Source organism: Juglans microcarpa x Juglans regia, chromosome 4S (assembly GCF_004785595.1).
Source record: "Juglans microcarpa x Juglans regia isolate MS1-56 chromosome 4S, Jm3101_v1.0, whole genome shotgun sequence".
Classification (NCBI taxonomy): Eukaryota; Viridiplantae; Streptophyta; class Magnoliopsida; order Fagales; family Juglandaceae; genus Juglans; species Juglans microcarpa x Juglans regia.
This window is the reverse complement of record NC_054601.1, coordinates 4903876-4923570: the sequence shown is the minus strand read 5'-3', so window position 1 is coordinate 4923570 and position 19695 is coordinate 4903876. Positions and strand designations below refer to the sequence as shown.

The window sequence follows — 19695 nt, the reverse complement described above, 5'->3', positions numbered from 1 at the left end:
TGTCCTTCTTCCTTTATGAATCCCTCAGGTTGATTGACATAAACCTCTTCTTCTAGAACATCATTTAAGAATGCTGACTTTACATCTAGTTGTCAGATTCTCCATCCCTTTTGAGCAGCAAGTGCAACAAGTGCTCTTATAGTGTCCATTCTTGCAACAGGTGCAAAAGTTTCATTGTAATCAATTCCTAGCTATTGTACATAGCCGTACATAGCCCTTGACTACAAGTCTTGCTTTATGCTTCGGTATTGAACCATTGGAATTCAACTTGGTCTTGTAAATCCATTTAACTCCAAGGTTGAGTCACTAATTCCCAAGTTTCATTTTTCTCAATCATTTTTATCTCCTCTTCCATAGCTTTCAGCCACACTCTTTCTTTTGATGCAGCTGCAAAACTCTCTGGTTCAAGAGAAGTGTAATTGCAATGTTCATAAACATCACTTAGTAATCTTGATGTTCATAAACATCACTTAGTAATCTTGATCTTCTAATAGGAGATTCTGATGTTGATTCTTCATCACTATTAGAGGAAATCTGTTGGGTTGCTGTGGGGCTTCCAGCTTCATTTTTCAGAGGAATACTTACTTCATCCTCTATTTCTTCTTCTATCTCAGATGATGGTACAAGTGGTATCTCTACACTTTGTTGAACCACCTTATCAGCTTCCCAATCCCAAGAGGCATTCTCATTATACCTTACATCTCAGCTAACAACAAGCTTTCTAGTTTCCAAGTTAAAAACTCGAAAGCCTTTTGAAATAGTGTTATATCCCACAAAAATACCCTTCTCAGCTTTCTCTTCCAGTTTACTTCTTTTCTAAGATGGAACATGGATGTAGCATATGGAACCAAGCACCCTTAGAAAACTTGCAGTAGGTTTTATTCCACTTCGTGCCTCATAAGGTGTCTGATTTTCTACTACTCTTGTTGGTACTCGATTAAGTAAAAACATAGCAGTATTCACTGCTTCACCCCAAAATTCTTTAGGAAATTTTTTCTCAAATAACATGCACCTTGCCATCTCCATCACTATTCTATTCTTTCTCTCGGATACTCCATTCTGTTGGGGAGAATATGCTACTGTTAATTGATGCTCAATCCCTTCAGTTTCACAAAATTTCTCAAACTCTTTGCAGTTATACTCAGTGCCTCGATCACTCCTCAATGATTTAATTATATGACCAGACTGATTTTCAACCAATAGCTTAAACTTCTTAAAAGTTCCAAAAATTTCAGATTTTTCATGAAGAAAATATACCCACATCATTCTAGTAAAATCATCTATGAAGAGAATGAAATACCTGCTTTGATTGTGAGTTGAAGTTCTCATTGGACCACACACATCTAGGGCTATAAATGAACCAATATGTTCGATAGCCCGCTCGGTACTCGCTCGGTTAAACTCGAATCGAACTCGATTCATGAAAAAAAAAGCTCGTTCGTGAAAACATATACCCGCTCGAATTTTAAATGACACATACTTGACAAAACTTGACTCAACTCGGCTAAGGCTCGCTCGTTTATACTCGAGTCGACTCATTAGCTCGACTCGATTAAAACTCATTCATATATTAATAAATATATACAATACACCTATGTATAAACACACACACACACATATGTAGTAACTAATAATATAAGCATACCATTTTTATAATTAAATATATAATATGTAATCTAATTACTTATGTCTATATAGTGAATATACTTCATAAGTATATTTTATAATTTGTATAATAATTAGTCAATAAAATTTAATAATTTCATATACTTTTATATAGGAACCATATATGAAATAGATATATGCTATCATATTAAGTGTATATATTAATAATATATGTAGGCATATAATATATTGTTATTTTGGATAAATATCAACTAGTTAGATATTAATTATTTATAAATTTTTTAAAATTTTATAATTCAATAGAGATTCTACTTGTTAGTTGTATAAATTTAATATTAGATTTTTTATTTTTTTAATTTATTAATTATTAAATCTTATTCAAAAAATAAAAAAATAAACAGTTCGAGCTCGAGTTCGGCTCGACTCGAACTCGTTTGTGGGATGAGCTCGAGCTCCAGTTGAGAGTTTAGCTTATCGAGTCAAGCTCGAACAAAGAATAAAAAAAAAAATCTCAAACTCGAGTATTTTGAGTCGAGCCGAGCTCGGCAAGCCAAAGATCGGCTCGGGTTTGCTCGATTACAGCCCTACACACATCAGTATGAACCAGCTCCAATTTTTTTATAGTTCTCCATGTGCTTTCCGAAGAAAAGGGTAGCCTATGTTGTTTCCCAAGCATGCATCCCTTACAGACTTGTGCTTCTTTTTCTAAGAGAGGTAAGTCCCTCATCATCTCCTTCTGGTGCAGCAATCTCAAGGAGTTGAGGTTGTAATGTCCAAATCTTTGGTGCCATAACATAATATTTTCCACAGTTGCCACCATAGTTTTAGGAAAGCTCCATTGAACAGGAAAATTTATACTTCTTCCCATTTTTACCTCAACAAGTTCAACTTATTTTTTTTTCATCATATATTTTGCACAGATTATTCTCAAAGAATAAAAATAACCATTTTCCATCATTTAACCAACACTCAACAGATTTTGATCAAGACTAGGAACAAGTAATATTTTTTTAATAAACTTTGTACCTTTCTTTGTCGAGATGGCCACTGTGCCTTTGCCGCTGGATTCAACCAGACTCCATTACCCATCTTAACTTTGGTTTTAACATATGAATCCAAATCAGTGAAGATGCATTCATCTGAGGCCATATGGCTGCTACACCCACTGTCAATGAACCAAAGTTTTTCTTCTTTTGTAATAGCTTGACAAGCAAAAAACAGATGCTCACTTTCTTCCTTTTCTTCAAAATAATGATCTTGATGATTGTTTTTGAATCTACAATCTTTTTCCATATGTCCAAACTTATTGCAATTACAACATTGAAGCTTCCCGAGATGATAACAGTTCTTCTCAAGATGATTTTTTTTTTACAAATACCACAAGGTGGAAACTCACTTTGCTTTTCTTTCCCTTTTATCTTTCCTTCTTTTTTAATGTAATCTGTGTGCTTTTGATATATTTATGTGGCTTCTTCTTATAATCTTTCACTTTCTTATCTTTTAGAGTTACTTTAGATTGAAAGGCATGCTCCAAGGAGCCATCACTCCTTGCTATTCTCTGTTCATGAGCTTGAAGTGATCCCATCAGTTTAGTAACTGATAATTAGTAACTGATAAAGTTTGTAGATCCTTCGATTCCTCAATTGCTGCAACAATGTGATCATACTTTTCTAGAAGACTAATCAAAATTTTTTGAATGATCCTCTGATTAACAACCTCTTCACCATGAGGACGAATTTGATTAACAATTTCAATTAATCTAGAGCAATACTCTTTCACCTCTTCAGATTCTTTCATTTTTAAATTTTCAAACTCCCTTCTCTATCCTTGAAGTTTGATTATTTTTATCTTTGCATTTCCTTGGAATTCTGACTGCAGGATTTCCCACGCACCCTTTGAAGTATTGGCCCTCATCAATCTTGGAAAGATTGATCCAGTCATTGCTTGTTGCAGAATAAACAAAGCCCTTGCATCGTTGGTACTTTCTTGTTTCTGTTGTGTAAAGTCCGAGACTCCTTTTGAAGGAACTGCAACTCCTTTTTCTACCACATCTCAGAGATCCTGAGATAAGAAAAAATTCTTCATCTTTATGCTCCAATAGTTGTAGTTCTCACCACTAAAGATAGGAACTGATGTTGTTGCCCCAAAGGCAGCCATTGACGATAGTTCAGATCAACCTGGTTTGCTTTGATGCCAATTGTTGATAAAAACAGAAGGAAAACATAGGAGGTTTTTAGAGAAACTTCAATCTACAACGTGAAGATTGATTCTAAATGTTCTACCCCTTCATTTCTCATTAATCTGATATATATGTTTACATTGAGACTCACAACTTCTTTAAATCAGAAAGACAACTTCCAAGAATAGCTAATAATAGTAAAGACTAAACTTAGTAAACTTAAACATAATATGAAGAGTTTTCTAGAAAATAACATCACATTAAACCAACTTCAATACTTTATCATCTCTAAAGTGATTGCTCTAAATAGAATAATTAAAGTGAAAAGATCAAGGTGACAATCATATTTTGAGAGGATGAAAGAAGACAACTACATGATTGATAAATACAGAGAAACAACGAGAGTATATGATTAAGTTGCGCGCAAGGTTCTTCATTTTTTTTCATACTTCTCACTACATGCATATCCACTGTTGAAGAACAGATCTAGATCGTGAGTAGGCTATGCAAATCCTCCAGTTTCAGGAGGGGTAGGAGGCCGCGAAGGTCTTGGAATAAATGGCATGAGAGGAGTCCCGTGTTCGATAGGTCCAGGTTTGAAGGAAGCCTTTGAATTTGGTACTGGATCATGGGATGGTAATCATCCAGATTTACATCACCTATTTGGCGGTGCTTCTTCTCAGAGCGCGAATTATGGCCATTTTCCTGCATTTTTTTCGAAAAAGAACAGATCCCATAATTTCAGTGAAAAAAAAAAAAAAAAAATCTGTGCCCGAAACATTGATTACGTCAAGAGGATTTCCGAGCCCAAGAGTTACAGTGAATGCACCTTCAGCCTCCTACTCGCTGTGGTCAATGGCATAGCATCGCCGCCAGCATGTTGGGCGAAGACCATTTCTGGAATAAAATCGAAATATATATATTGTCAGCATTTAAAGTGCATGGTAAGATGAGGAGAAATGAGATCCAATCTTTTAACACAGATCATTATTACCTCCTGCTGTCCATTGAAAGGCCAGGCTAGTAGGTTATGATCATCATGTTCATAGTTCCAATTATAGCCAGTGATTAACGTTGATGTTTTATACATGCATTATCATCAAACTAATTACATGTTGGAAATCTGACAGAGACAATGGTAAAAAAAAAAAAAAAAAAAAAAAATACGTCTTTTTTTTAGCACTAAAAAATATGCATCTTTAAACAATAGCGAAATGAAACAGATGGAACTGATAATCATGATAGTCCATATATTGCAGCCGGCCGGTGCAAACAACTCTATGGTTAATTGAACCCATCTGTCGTCATTAATAATAGAAAGAGTGTTCCATCCGATTCATTCATGATTGATCTCCGGCTAATAATACGAATCATAAAAATCTTTGTCCAAGTTTAAATTATAAAAGACCAAATAGATTCTTTTGTCATGCAGAACAGGAAATGCAGCCATCGAAATGAACAACGAGAATACAATAATAGCATGGCATTGCATTGTAAAGTGGCCTGGGGACCAAAACAAATAAACAAGAGACAAAAGCATCAATGAAATCATGATCATAAAATGACACCAAAATTTCAGCAACAAAGAAACAGAACAATGCAGAAAAATAGAAGTAACACATAGGGAAAGTGCGTACCGGGAATAATAAAGGAACCAGTACTTATACCACTCGAGAAGTTGAGAAGCAAGAAATCTGTCCCCAGTGCCAAGAACAAGACGCATAACCCAGAAACCTTCATAATGTCCAACTACTACTAAGTGATTCCAACACACCAGAAAATACCAAATGAGAATGAACTCAGAAAAAAGTGCTCCAATGGCTTAAGGACTACGTACTAAAAACTCCCCCTTTTTAAGCTACTTAGCCCACTCCAAAAAGTAGACTAGTATAACGGGCTTTCTTCACCTATAGATTGAGAGAACTCCAAAGTCCACCAGAAAATCCGTGGAGTAAAAGGACGAAAGAACCGCTTAAAGACACTGAAAATGTAGTAATATGTATGCGTGCTTTTAAATAGGAGCAGCAGCAAGTGAGAAATAAATAAAGGAGACCATGTCATAAGGATTTCCTTTGTCTTTCATTGCCGTGAAGATGCACAGAGAGGAGTTATTGCCTTTGTTTGATAGTTGTTGCAGAAACAGTGGGGAATGCAGCGACTTTAATTGCGCCGAGTCGTGGTGGAATGAGAGCCGTTGGGCACGTCTTTGCGGTTCTCATTCTTGCTGACAGAAAAGCCCTCGCACCTCTGATAAAACTACACCACTCGTACTTCCATAAAATTTGTGTTTTCAGCCTATTGGAAGTCACAGACAAGGGGGTGTAGCTCATATGGTAGAGCGCTCGCTTCGCATGCGAGAGGCACGGGGTTCGATTCCCCGCACCTCCATCCTACTTCTCCATATTTTTTAACTTTTCATGCGGAGCGGAGCGGCGCAGCGCCACTTTAGAAATGTTGAATGATGGGCGGACGCCCTCGTTGCTTCGGGCTTTTTCTTTTTTCCTACCGTAAAGAAGAGAGGTATCGGAGCATGGGATTGCAAGCAAAGATGGCATCTTAGAAACAAACCCGCGTTTAAGCTGTTGAGAATGGGTTACAAGTCTGATTTTTGTGTTTGAATTTTATGAATTTGGCACCGCAAAATAAATATATATACAAAAAAAAGTGTTAAGAGTTACCTAGAAATCAAATAAATTAAGATGGGATAATGTAATATATTAGATTTAACGTATCATATCAAGTTACATCAATTTATACATTTATTTTTGTAGAATCTTTTTAAGATTAAAACATTTTTCGAAAATAAAAAGGCCTAGAAGATTTGAGGGAGAAGCAAGGAGAGATCATAATTGTGGCGCCCCCAATCCCCTTATAAAAATACACAGGGATCGAGACGCCAGGATGGTGACAACACGGTCACACATCCCAACGAAGTGCCAGTGTGTGTAAATGCAACAGTGTTCAAATAAAATAACGCAGCGGATAGTCAACTAAGTACCAGAATTTAATTACAATCAAACAACAGTAAAGATTTAAATAGCAGTTATACAGTCATCCATAAAATAATTTACAATAGTTTAAAGCTACAAACGAGTGATCCCAGATCACTCCTCAGGCGGAGCCGTCTCCTCCGGCTCGCCCTCCTCCTCCTCAGCATCAAAATCTGCGACACCACAAAATGGTCTCGCAGGTAAGTATAACCCAAACAACAATATAATACAAAATGTATTAAATGCAACTAACATGCATGCACATGAAAACATGCATTTTCCACAAAACATTATTTTTCCCGAAAATGATAATTTTCCAACACACGCCAAAATCCCATTTGGCCCAAAATATCCGTAAAACATTTTCCCAGAAAATGATTTACCCAAAAAATCAACTCGCACTATTTTCCCAGAAAATAGTGCATTAATACCAAATGCACCATGCATTATTTCCATATGCACCATGGTCTCCCCTATGGACCATCCGCACGTCCTGGCTTCGCAGCGGTGCTCAGTTCCGCGCCCAGCGCGTACGTGGCCAAGCACTCACACTACGCAACGAGCGATGCCCAGTTCCGCGCCCAGCGCGTACGTGGCCAGACATCCTCTAGTCCCCGCCAGCAGAAGGACCACGGAGTCGGCACGAGACCATCTCGTCCGATCCCATTGTCGCCCGGCGACAATCCAGGGGACGTTACTCAGTATATTCCGCTCCCGAGTAACCAGAGGAGCTCCACCGAGTTAATGCCCCATCTCGGCTTGGGGTCGTGATACACACGCACCAAAATTATTCTCACATAAAATCATAGCTTTTCAAAGCACATGAACATGAATGCAATACACGAAAACCCAGTTTTCTTTTACAATCATGATCATGCATGAAATAATGAAATGCACATGTACCAACACAATATCCAAACAACCCATCAACAACAAATATCCAATCAACCAAATCAACCAAACAACTCCAATCACAAATCCATCCGACCCCCGAACTCCTCGGACTCAGTCCGGCATGCCAAAAACACAGTGAAATGGGTTAGTGCAAAAATACATTTAAATTACGAAAGTTCTTTGAAGAAATACTTACAGTGCAATATAATAATTTTCCGAGAATTGCGAAGTTGAAAAAAGCGACGTTTGAGCAACACCACAGTGTAAAATACACTGTGGCCGTGGGTCACAATTACCAACTTTCCAACGAGGACAAACGAAGACCCAAGATTGATAGGGTAGGGCCTAGGGAGGTCGGTGAAACTAGTGGTGGTGGTGGTTTGCCGTGGGTGGCGGCGCAAGGGGCGGTTTTAGGCCCGAAAAGTGCAAATCGGAGATGGACTTGGTGGGGCTTCACCGGTGACGGATCGGAGCTGGGGTTGGGTCCAATGGGTTGCCAAGAGGCCGGGGATGAAGTGGTAGGAAGATGGTGGCCGGAGGTGGCGCGACGGCGGCGCTGGAACGAAAGTGACGCCGCGGCTTGAATGGGCTCGTGGTGGCTAACGGCGGCGCGAATGGAGCTGGAAACGGAGGTGTGGCGTCGCCGGTGGCTGGGGAAGCTGGGGAGCCGGGCGGTGTCGACCACCGCCGGCGCACGGCGGCGGGCTGGGGGAGAGATGGATGCACGGCGAGAGAGAGAGTGAGAGGGAGCTGGGTCCGCGCGCGGGGGAGGGAAATAAGGAGGAAAAAAAGAAAAGAAAAAAAAAGAAAAGAAAGAAAAGAAAAGAAAAGGAAAAGAAAAAATAGAGGGAAAAGAAATGAGGTCCAATCCTCATAACTTGGGTGACGAAAATGATCCAACGGAAACGATTTTAAAACCACAAGTTAAATGAAATAATTTAAACGTAATGGTAAAGTCAAATTGAAATAATTAAATCCCACGGTAATTAATTAAATATGAAAAACAATTTAAATGCACAACAATAAATAAATATTAAGAAAGCACATAAAAATTAATTTCCACCAATTAAAATCATAGAAATAAACTCACTAAAAATCCAACCAATTTAAAATAAGAGAAATTATTTTAATTACATAAAAATAATTCCTTCAGTAAAAATACACTAAAATACGGGGTGTTACATCCTCCCCCCTTAAATAAAATTTCGTCCTCGAAATTGGCAAGGTCAACATTAAGACTAAGACAGGAATAAGATTCAACTAAGAGCAGACTAAGAACATACCGCCAAAATAGTCCGGCAAGGCCACTCTATAAGCAACAAGCGCAACCTTCTCTACGATCTGAAAATGACCAACATATCTTAGACATCAACAATCGCCCAAATTGAGTTCTTCCCACTAGGAGTCCTCGGCAACTCTACCACAAAATCCATAGAAATATCATCCCACTTCCACCCTGGAATAGGGAGAGGTTGAAGTCTACCTTGATGCTCAACCTTAACTAGACGGCACGTGGTACATTTCTCAATGAACATGGCAATATCCAATATACTCGTTTTAGTCCCCCAATGACACATCACGACCAGTATTCCTAGAGTGACTGCTATCCAAAAATCTCATTTCCTCGAGAACCTTAATACAACATCCAATAAATTCCAATGATCAAAAGCCCTTACAATAATATGTGCCAACTGCAATCAACTCCTATGCTCCAACTTCTAAACCTTTATTGAATTCTACTATTGGAAACCTAATAGCCACTTCCAATGTTAACCATCAATAACAAATTGCACAACCAAATGATTAATCTCCAATTACAAATATCTTCTCAAAATTCAAGTCACCGTTAATTCTTCAAATCAGCACAATTTGAACTCCTGACTACAACAAAAATACCACGCTTCTGCTGCGCACTCAGATATTCGCCACATGCATAAAACTTACGTCCTCATGAAACTAACACCAAGAGTACAAGGTGGCTCCATTCCTACTAACCAAAACCCTTATCATAATTTGGTAGAAAAAACACTCTCTCTCCCAAACCACAAGTTATAACTCAAATTCCTCAATTAACTTCTGCTGCCTTGATCAAAATCAAATTCTATAAAATACAACCATGATCAAAGACAGAAACCCAATATCAAACAACCTCAGCATCCCAAATTGAAAATAAACAACCTCAACCCAAAATACACTCATCTCCTCTAAGATAAGAAACATACTTTAAAAGACTCAATTCCAACCTAGCGAATCAAAAAGAGTGCCTAGAGACTTCTACCTAACAACCTAAACCCGAAAGCTCACCATCTACATTCTAAACATCATCTAATCTAACGGTGACTAAACTCACAACGAACCACCATTGACTTCACCAAAACATTAACAAAACTTCCTCGGTAACTCGCCCACCTATTTCTACTCCAATAAGCTAGTATTAACACAACTAGTTCCTTCAATAGCACATCACTATTAACCTCAGGGCAAACCATACTGATCAAATCTTCAATCTACCAAAAGCCATTGCAAAGCACCCAAGGATCCTAATGCTTTATTAACTCACATACTTGATCATATCATTCATCGCTAACGTCTAAACTTCAACTTCCAAGATCTTATCATATACCATACGTGACATCCCATCAATCTCTCTTCAAGTTAAATAACAATGTCCTTCATTCAACCAACTAGATGCTCAAACTCCAAAAGAAAGTATAACCTTAAAATTTAAATTCCTAGGTAACCTCAAGTCACAATTAATTCCTGAAGATAATCACAACAACTATTCCCAACCATGATTCATTGAGTAACCCACTTCAATTGCACACTTCGATCGACTCACCAAAAACTCCAAGCCAAGGTCTCTTGAATTACTACTATTGTGTCGACTCCTCTTCCACACCTACCAAAACCACTTCTTTCAAACCAAAATGAGACTAGGACCTATACTCTCCGAAATCCATAACCACTCACCACTACTATACATCAATCTTACGCACCCTTAGCCAAAACCAATAATCCTCCAAACGTGCAAGTGATCCTCATTACCATTTCCATCACTAAACCTATATCCTCGAAATCAATAAGAATCATTTCTTAAATCGTCACCATCTATTATCCTTAAAATTGGTATAAATTAAATCCTCAACCTGACACTGTAACCTCATGCTAAAAATAATTATTAACCGAACTAGATCAATATCTTCCATCTCCAAAGAAATTCTCCCCTAAAAATTCTCATATCAGTAACTCAACTCAAATCAATCCTATTTTAATTCAGCCATTCAACTCTGCAATTCTAAAACCTTAACCCAGATATAAATCATTTCCTGAAATCCTCAAGATCGATGAACTCAAATCTAAAACATTCGCCTTATAAAACTTGTAAATTCTAAAACCCCAAATGTTATCAAATTGCTTATCGAGGTCGGCAAGATCAAAAACTTCTAGTCTAAGAAATCTCTTAATTGCTTGTTGAACCTACCAGCTTAAATCCCATTAACTTATTTTCAAAAAAAACTATGGGGCCACAAACCTTAGATGAACTTCTCATAAATCTAACATTGACATTCGTTGAACTTACAACCCCCTACCTCAAAGACTCATTACCTAAATTCTACGGAACCTAAATCCTCAATTATCCTAAGCAATTAAAAACTATTCCCCTCCTTAGCAGCAACTTGAGTACCTAATCCAAAGAGTTCACCCAGACCCTGATGTTCAAGCCTTGATATTAAAACAACCAATCACCAAGAGTTCAGGCCTACTATACCAATGTTTAAGCCTAACAATGGCCTTCTCAGTCGTACCATCTTCCTGTCATAACATAACCCTTAACCCACCTTTCAATTTCGAACAAAACAAAATAAAATAAAATTTCATAAATAAAATAACATACGACAAAATGCATAAAACCAATGAAGTAGATCACCATAAAATAAATATAACAATAAAATAATCCGCCATAAGATAAAACAATTAAATTAAAATGACATACAAATAAATAAATAAACAACAAAATTATTATACAATAAAATAAATAAACAACAGAATTATTATACAATAAAATAAACAAAGCCAATAAAACCATACTCAACCAAAGGTAAACACTAATTAAAACAATAAAAACAAATAACGTCAATTAACATCAATTAACATAAAATAAAATAGTAATAAACTCATAATATAAAATAAATAACTTAACTTACACCACTTAAACAAAAATTTTATTATTTTAAAATAATAATAAAAATAATTTTCTGGTACTATCCTAAGGGACATGTGGTTTTACCCAGAGCCGAACTGCTCTGATACCACCTGTGGCGCCCCAATCCCCCTTATAAAAATACACAGGGATCGAGACGCCAGGATGGTGACAACACGGTCACACATCCCAACGAAGTGCCAGTGTGTGTAAATGCAACAGTGTTCAAATAAAATAACGCAGCGGATAGTCAACTAAGTACCAGAATTTAATTACAATCAAACAACAGTAAAGATTTAAATAGCAGTTATACAGTCATCCATAAAATAATTTACAATAGTTTAAAGCTACAAACGAGTGATCCCAGATCACTCCTCAGGCGGAGCCGTCTCCTCCGGCTCGCCCTCCTCCTCCTCAGCATCAAAATCTGCGACACCACAAAATGGTCTCGCAGGTAAGTATAACCCAAACAACAATATAATACAAAATGTATTAAATGCAACTAACATGCATGCACATGAAAACATGCATTTTCCACAAAACATTATTTTTCCCGAAAATGATAATTTTCCAACACACGCCAAAATCCCATTTGGCCCAAAATATCCGTAAAACATTTTCCCAGAAAATGATTTACCCAAAAAAATCAACTCGCACTATTTTCCCAGAAAATAGTGCATTAATACCAAATGCACCATGCATTATTTCCATATGCACCATGGTCTCCCCTATGGACCATCCGCACGTCCTGGCTTCGCAGCGGTGCTCAGTTCCGCGCCCAGCGCGTACGTGGCCAAGCACTCACACTACGCAACGAGCGATGCCCAGTTCCGCGCCCAGCGCGTACGTGGCCAGACATCCTCTAGTCCCCGCCAGCAGAAGGACCACGGAGTCGGCACGAGACCATCTCGTCCGATCCCATTGTCGCCCGGCGACAATCCAGGGGACGTTACTCAGTATATTCCGCTCCCGAGTAACCAGAGGAGCTCCACCGAGTTAATGCCCCATCTCGGCTTGGGGTCGTGATACACACGCACCAAAATTATTCTCACATAAAATCATAGCTTTTCAAAGCACATGAACATGAATGCAATACACGAAAACCCAGTTTTCTTTTACAATCATGATCATGCATGAAATAATGAAATGCACATGTACCAACACAATATCCAAACAACCCATCAACAACAAATATCCAATCAACCAAATCAACCAAACAACTCCAATCACAAATCCATCCGACCCCCGAACTCCTCGGACTCAGTCCGGCATGCCAAAAACACAGTGAAATGGGTTAGTGCAAAAATACATTTAAATTACGAAAGTTCTTTGAAGAAATACTTACAGTGCAATATAATAATTTTCCGAGAATTGCGAAGTTGAAAAAAGCGACGTTTGAGCAACACCACAGTGTAAAATACACTGTGGCCGTGGGTCACAATTACCAACTTTCCAACGAGGACAAACGAAGACCCAAGATTGATAGGGTAGGGCCTAGGGAGGTCGGTGAAACTAGTGGTGGTGGTGGTTTGCCGTGGGTGGCGGCGCAAGGGGCGGTTTTAGGCCCGAAAAGTGCAAATCGGAGATGGACTTGGTGGGGCTTCACCGGTGACGGATCGGAGCTGGGGTTGGGTCCAATGGGTTGCCAAGAGGCCGGGGATGAAGTGGTAGGAAGATGGTGGCCGGAGGTGGCGCGACGGCGGCGCTGGAACGAAAGTGACGCCGCGGCTTGAATGGGCTCGTGGTGGCTAACGGCGGCGCGAATGGAGCTGGAAACGGAGGTGTGGCGTCGCCGGTGGCTGGGGAAGCTGGGGAGCCGGGCGGTGTCGACCACCGCCGGCGCACGGCGGCGGGCTGGGGGAGAGATGGATGCACGGCGAGAGAGAGAGTGAGAGGGAGCTGGGTCCGCGCGCGGGGGAGGGGAAATAAGGAGGAAAAAAAGAAAAGAAAAAAAAAGAAAAGAAAGAAAAGAAAAGAAAAGGAAAAGAAAAAATAGAGGGAAAAGAAATGAGGTCCAATCCTCATAACTTGGGTGACGAAAATGATCCAACGGAAACGATTTTAAAACCACAAGTTAAATGAAATAATTTAAACGTAATGGTAAAGTCAAATTGAAATAATTAAATCCCACGGTAATTAATTAAATATGAAAAACAATTTAAATGCACAACAATAAATAAATATTAAGAAAGCACATAAAAATTAATTTCCACCAATTAAAATCATAGAAATAAACTCACTAAAAATCCAACCAATTTAAAATAAGAGAAATTATTTTAATTACATAAAAATAATTCCTTCAGTAAAAATACACTAAAATACGGGGTGTTACAATAATCTTATCTATTTTATAATAAAAATAATTTTATAATATAACATATCACATCAAATCATATAAATTTATTTATAAAAATTATTTGCTCTAAAGTATTTCTTGAAAAAAAAACGAAAACTAAGGTTCGAGGAAGAATGACATAGTTGTAAATAATAATGAGATTTAAAAGTTGATGAATAGTAATAAATAATAGTGAGATGGGTTGAAATGAGTTGAGATAGATTATGAATCCAAACTGGACCTAAACGCAAGCATCGATGCAGCCAACCTTCAGCTGTACGGCATACCAGAAAAAAATAAGAAAATTGCAAATTAGATAACAAATTAAAATTAAGAATAGCCAAAATTTAAAATTCCCTTCAAGATTAAAATAAAACCTATAAAGATTTAAACAGAAAACAAGAAAATGATTACAAAAATAAAATAAAATAAGAGCCGTGCTAGCATGAGGATGGCTACCGCAAATTATAAAAATTAAAAATTAAAAAAAAAATTATTTTTTCATTTTTTCAAATCTTTAATATTTTTTAAAAAATATTTTTTTAATCACTATATAAATAAATTGCATCGGGACCTGGTGAGTGAAGATTTATTCTAGAAAAAAAAATACCTTCCAGCAAGGGGAAATCCTCCCTTCCGCTTTGGATTTGCATAAATATTTAATGTATTTTGTTTTTTGTTTTTAATTTCTTAATTTTACTTTTCTAAATTTATTTTTCACTTTTTGGCATTTTTAAGGCTTTAGTTTTTGGATAAGTTTTATGCTTTATTATTTAATATATATTTTTCTTGTTTTTATTTTATCAATCTTTGAATTTTTCTATTTTAAGAAAATAAGAGTTAATCTAATTGGTAATTTTTGAAAATAGGATAAAAAAATAATATATAATATTATTCAAAAGATAATAATTTCACACTCATCCAGCAGTTTCACATTATTAAAAAAATTAATAATACCTAGTAATTAAAAACTAATTATTATTAATGATACTTCAATGACAATATCATACCATGACTGAAAATTAATATTTAGAAGAATTCTAATGAAATGAGAATTTTATATAGAGCAGAAAATCACATTCGTGACTAATCTCTCTCTCTCTCTCTCTCTCGCTTGCTCTGGAATTTTGAAATTTTGAGTTTAGATTCTCTACTTCTGTTGAAATTTGGATATGCACCGCAGGACGAGAGTATGCATTCGGGGGCGGACGTGGAGGCGCTCCAGGCTGCCCTAAACAGAGACATAGGCGGAGATGCCTCCACTTCTCACAACTTTGATTCAGATAAAGGTGCGTTCTCTCGGTTTCTCAAATTCTCTTGTATGCTATGCAATTTTCCCAGGTTCTTAATTCGTAGTGTAATTCATAAAATTTCAGGTTACGATGCGCTGTATACATGAATATTTGGTTCCTTTTTATTTTTTTTTAAAGAAAATCATCCAAGATTGCTCAAATATCCATCAGCACATGTTATCAGAGGAATTGAATATGATTAATGTTTGCTTAGAATTATTCCAGAGTTCACTTATCAAAAAAGAATTATCCCAGAGTTCTACCGACACACACAAAAAATAGTTTCCGAAAAACCATAAAAATTGCGGATCACTGATATAAATTGAAGGCCGTCGCGGGCATCGTCTATGGTGGACTATTAAATGAATATCACGTTAATTAAGAACTACATAAGTTTAGAATATTCTATGATGCGGATGAAATATGCTCTGCCTGTGTTTAGCTGTTGGTTTTGAAAGAAGTCATGTTCAAGAATCTTTTAGCATTTTTTTCCCATCCACTGATTGCTTTTAAAGGGAAATTCAGGCTTTAAGAAATCTAAATAATAAGTAAACTATAGAAGCAAAGGATGCACCTTTTGTAATTGTGCATCTCACAGGACGTTCTAGAGTTCCAGTCGGTGTGAACTCTGTTCTTAATTTTGTGCTAAATCGCCATCCAAAGTTTTGAAGATGCTGCTGTCACAGGGAACCACCCCCCCCCCAAAAAAAGTTGATGTTGCAGGGACCCTTCGGAACTGGATTAAAAATTATTTGCAAAATGGACATCTTTTGCTTAATATATGATAGGAATAAGTAGATGACAGACTGTTCTGGTCTAGTTCCAGACAAGTCAGTGATTTCCACTCATTTGCACAACCTCCTCAGAAGGGTGCTAGCTCTTTTGCGTATCTTCATGTTACCTCTTCAGCTGTCCAACTGCAGGCTGATTCAAGCTATCCAACTATAGAAAATAATGTGCAGAAACCTCAAGAGGTGAATGGCCAGTCAGATTCTCTCTGAGCACTAGCAAGTCGAGTGTCTTCTTCCAGTGAGAGCACTATCAATCAAGAAGGGGAGCGGTCCTCAATTCCTACTCAAGGACTCAATAAGCAGCAGCAACAGCATTTGCACTTTCCTCCCATTTATGGAAATACTGGTGGTAATTTTCACCCATATTCTGGGACAAATGTCAATTCTTTGACATCATCTGTCAAACCACAACCTCATGATGCACAAGTAAGGAAAATCTCACAGCATGAGATCATGAGTTCAACTCAGTTAAATGGGACAACACAGGGCATTAACACAATGGGCACACCTAAGTTTCAAAGGCAAAACTCTATCAATGATCTAAAGAGAGTTCAGGGTGGATCTGTTTCTCACTTGGCAAACAGTTCAACATCACAACATATTCTGGTTCCTCGGCAATCATCCACAAATAAAGAACAAAGTTCTACCCCTTCACCATCAACGGCCGGTGTAAAACAGGAATCACTTGATCAGGTAACTGAGGAGCAGCACAGGCCCCATTTTCTTCATCTACATGGATTGTCTTCTCATTATGCTGCACAGCTTGAACAGGAAAATGTAGCTTCTGGAATTTACATGGATGAAGCTTTAGAAAAGCATCCTTCGAGGATGGGTCTGCCGACACAGTCAGATCCCTATGTCCCGGCAATCTTGAGTTTTGTGTTTTTTTTAATTAATGGGCTACCACTATAGATCTTAATGAGCTGAGTTTCCATGACTTTTCTCATATCTTTTTTCTATTTCTAACTAGGTGTTCCTCTTGTATACATTGTGTACTTGGGCTACATCTTTTGCGGTTTTCAATAAAATATTCAATTACTTATAAAAAAAATCTTTTTCTTTTACATTTTATCAGTTAGGATCTCGCATCACATCTGCAGCCTCTCCTGCAAGAACACCTTCCAAAAAGCCTTCTATTGGCCAGAAGAAACCACTTGATACGCTTGGTTCATCACAACCTCTGCCAAGGTGGATAACTCTTTTTCTGTTGTTTTACAGCCTGAGGATGACTATCAATGCTTTCAAAGTGATTCTGCCATCCCCCATAGCAACCTTTTTATTGAATTCTTTGTTCATGTATGGTTTATCTGATACCCTACAGTAAGAAGCAAAAAGTATCCATGGCCGTTTCGGATCAAAGCATTGAACAACTAAATGATGTCACTGCTGTCAGTGGAGTAAATCTGAGGGTATGCTATTTTCCCACTTTCAGCTCTACCTATTGGTTAAGCTAAATAAATAATCAGAGTTAAGCAGATGTCCTCAAAACCCTCCTGATATTTTGCTCTTAAATAGGAAGAGGAAGAACAGTTATTTTCTGTGACCAAGGAGGATAGTCAAGTTTCAGAAGCATCTCGAAGAGTTGTGCAAGAAGAGGAAGAAAGATTGATTTTGCAGAAAGCAGCCCTCCAGAAAAAATTGGCAGAGATCGGTTAGTACTCTAGTGAATACCTATTCTTTAGAGAGGTGCCACCATTTTTTTATCTGTATGCCCTTTGACTGCTTGTCAACAAAAATTGGGGATATTGAGATTTTGGCTGTATTCTCTGTATGGCAGTGGCCAAATGTGGCTTGAAGAGTATAAGTAATGATGTGGAGCGATGCTTGTCATTGGTGAGATGTTAGCTACTTGGTCCTTTTTCTTTATTGAGGCTTACACGCGTTCTCATGCACAACTAAATCTTCAGTGTGTGGAGGAAAGAGTGCGTGGACTATTAAGTAATCTGATCAGACTGTCAAAACAGGCAAGTTTTATTTTTCCTTCTCCCACTTCTGACTTGGGTTATCTGTAATTAAATAGCTCTGAATATTGGATCTCTATAGCGGGATGATATTGAGAAACCAAGACACCGAACTGTTATCACCTCAGATGTTCGACATCAAATAATGACAATGAACAAGAAGGCTAGGGAGAAATGGGAGAAAAAACAGGCTGAAGCAGAGAGGCTTCGAAGACTTGATGAAGTGAGTGCCGCTGCATTATATGAGATGATAAACTGAGGTCTTAAGAGTATGAATCTTTATATGTGCATATCATAAAGCACACAAAATCTTTATTCTGTATCCATTTCTCTATGCTTTTGATAATTATTATATAATCTCCCAATGCAGCCTGAGGGTAATAATGGACTTGATGGCGAGAAGGATAAAGATGAAGGTCGTGCTAAATCCATTAAGGTATGCAGTATAATTCAATTTGCTAGCCATTGTATATTAACAACTCAACCAAATGTCCAAAATTTTGATTATGTGCTTTGGTGCAGGCAAACAAAGAGGAGGATGACAAAACGAGGACAACGGCTGCAAATCTGGCTGCCCTCGCTGCTGTTGGAGGAGATGACATGCTGTCAAGATGGCAACTTATGGCTGAGCAAGCCCGGCAGAAATGTGAAGGAGGGATGAATGCATCTGGCTCTCAGCCAGGCAAAGATGCGAGTTGCAAGCCTCTGTCAACATCTGTTCCCCCTCCCCGAAAAGCAGGGGCTGTTAAAAAATCTGGAAGGAACCAAATTATTGTGCCTCAAACTAAGGTGGCTCGAAACATCTCCATTAAGGATGTAATTGCAGTCCTGGAAAGGGAACCCCAGATGTCTAGGTCAAGTCTATATGAGAGAATCGCTCTGATGGCATCGTTGAGTAAGTGAAGCAGGTGCAAAGACGTTCGTTTTTCAGCTGTTAGCGTCTAATCAGCGTTTCTGTTTGGAATGCAAGTATATGCTGGTGTTGAAGTAATCTCTCTTTTGAAGTCATTTTGAAGTTCGGCAGAGAGAATATGACCATCGACCGGAAAAGTATATTGATTGTGACCTCCTAACTAGAAGATGGTATCTTGTGTTTTTTCCCCCTTTAATATTTCAAACTTTAGAATTTGTTTGAGTAGATATGCAATATTCTTTTTTGTTTTTTTTGACAAGTTAAGATAGCATAGATAAACTAAGCGGTTACAGTGATACAAGATTCAGTGGGGTGGGAGTCCCCAACAATCTTCCCAAAACAAACAAAAGTAGCACCAAAATAAAAATAAAAATAAAGATAAAAAAAAAAAAAGGAGTAAGTCAAAGGCTTGATAACCCAGTCTCACAGGGGGATGCCGTTGAAAAGCGATTTTGACATAGTCTGATAAACAGACTATAAACCTACGACTAAACGTCGTAGTCGAGAGGGGTG

The 19695-nt window shown here is 37.8% G+C and overlaps 2 protein-coding genes and 1 non-coding gene across 8 annotated transcripts; 2 read left to right on the top strand and 1 right to left on the bottom strand.

The window, feature by feature from the left end:
* Positions 1 to 3875: 3875 nt before the first annotated feature.
* On the bottom strand, positions 3876 to 5906 carry LOC121263186. Of its 2 annotated transcripts, XR_005940192.1 has the most exons (4): positions 5443 to 5906; positions 4635 to 4702; positions 4060 to 4510; positions 3878 to 4014 (listed from the first exon to the last, which is right to left on the bottom strand). XR_005940192.1 is itself a non-coding variant. In XM_041166013.1 (3 exons), exons 1-3 carry the CDS (start codon positions 5543 to 5545, stop codon positions 4292 to 4294), a joined length of 390 nt encoding a protein of 129 aa, XP_041021947.1. In that variant the 5' UTR covers positions 5546 to 5906; the 3' UTR covers positions 3876 to 4291. The 2 variants fall into 2 exon arrangements, 1 of the variants encoding a protein (XP_041021947.1); XM_041166013.1 differs by having other exon boundaries at positions 3876 to 4510.
* Positions 5907 to 6120: 214 nt separating this feature from the next.
* Positions 6121 to 6193, top strand: TRNAA-CGC. Its single transcript has one exon. It is a non-coding gene; the product is annotated as a tRNA-Ala (tRNA).
* Positions 6194 to 15316: 9123 nt separating this feature from the next.
* Positions 15317 to 19407, top strand: LOC121262929 (transcription initiation factor TFIID subunit 4b-like). Of its 5 annotated transcripts, none has more exons than XM_041165632.1 (10): positions 15317 to 15514; positions 16441 to 17172; positions 17384 to 17496; positions 17630 to 17717; positions 17824 to 17959; positions 18086 to 18141; positions 18216 to 18272; positions 18352 to 18492; positions 18640 to 18705; positions 18792 to 19407. In XM_041165632.1, exons 2-10 carry the CDS (start codon positions 16762 to 16764, stop codon positions 19170 to 19172), a joined length of 1449 nt encoding a protein of 482 aa, XP_041021566.1. In that variant the 5' UTR covers positions 15317 to 15514; positions 16441 to 16761; the 3' UTR covers positions 19173 to 19407. The 5 variants fall into 5 exon arrangements, with proteins under 5 accessions (XP_041021566.1, XP_041021567.1, XP_041021565.1 ...); XM_041165633.1 differs by having other exon boundaries at positions 16427 to 17172; positions 18216 to 18242; XM_041165631.1 differs by having other exon boundaries at positions 16427 to 17172.
* Positions 19408 to 19695: the final 288 nt, after the last annotated feature.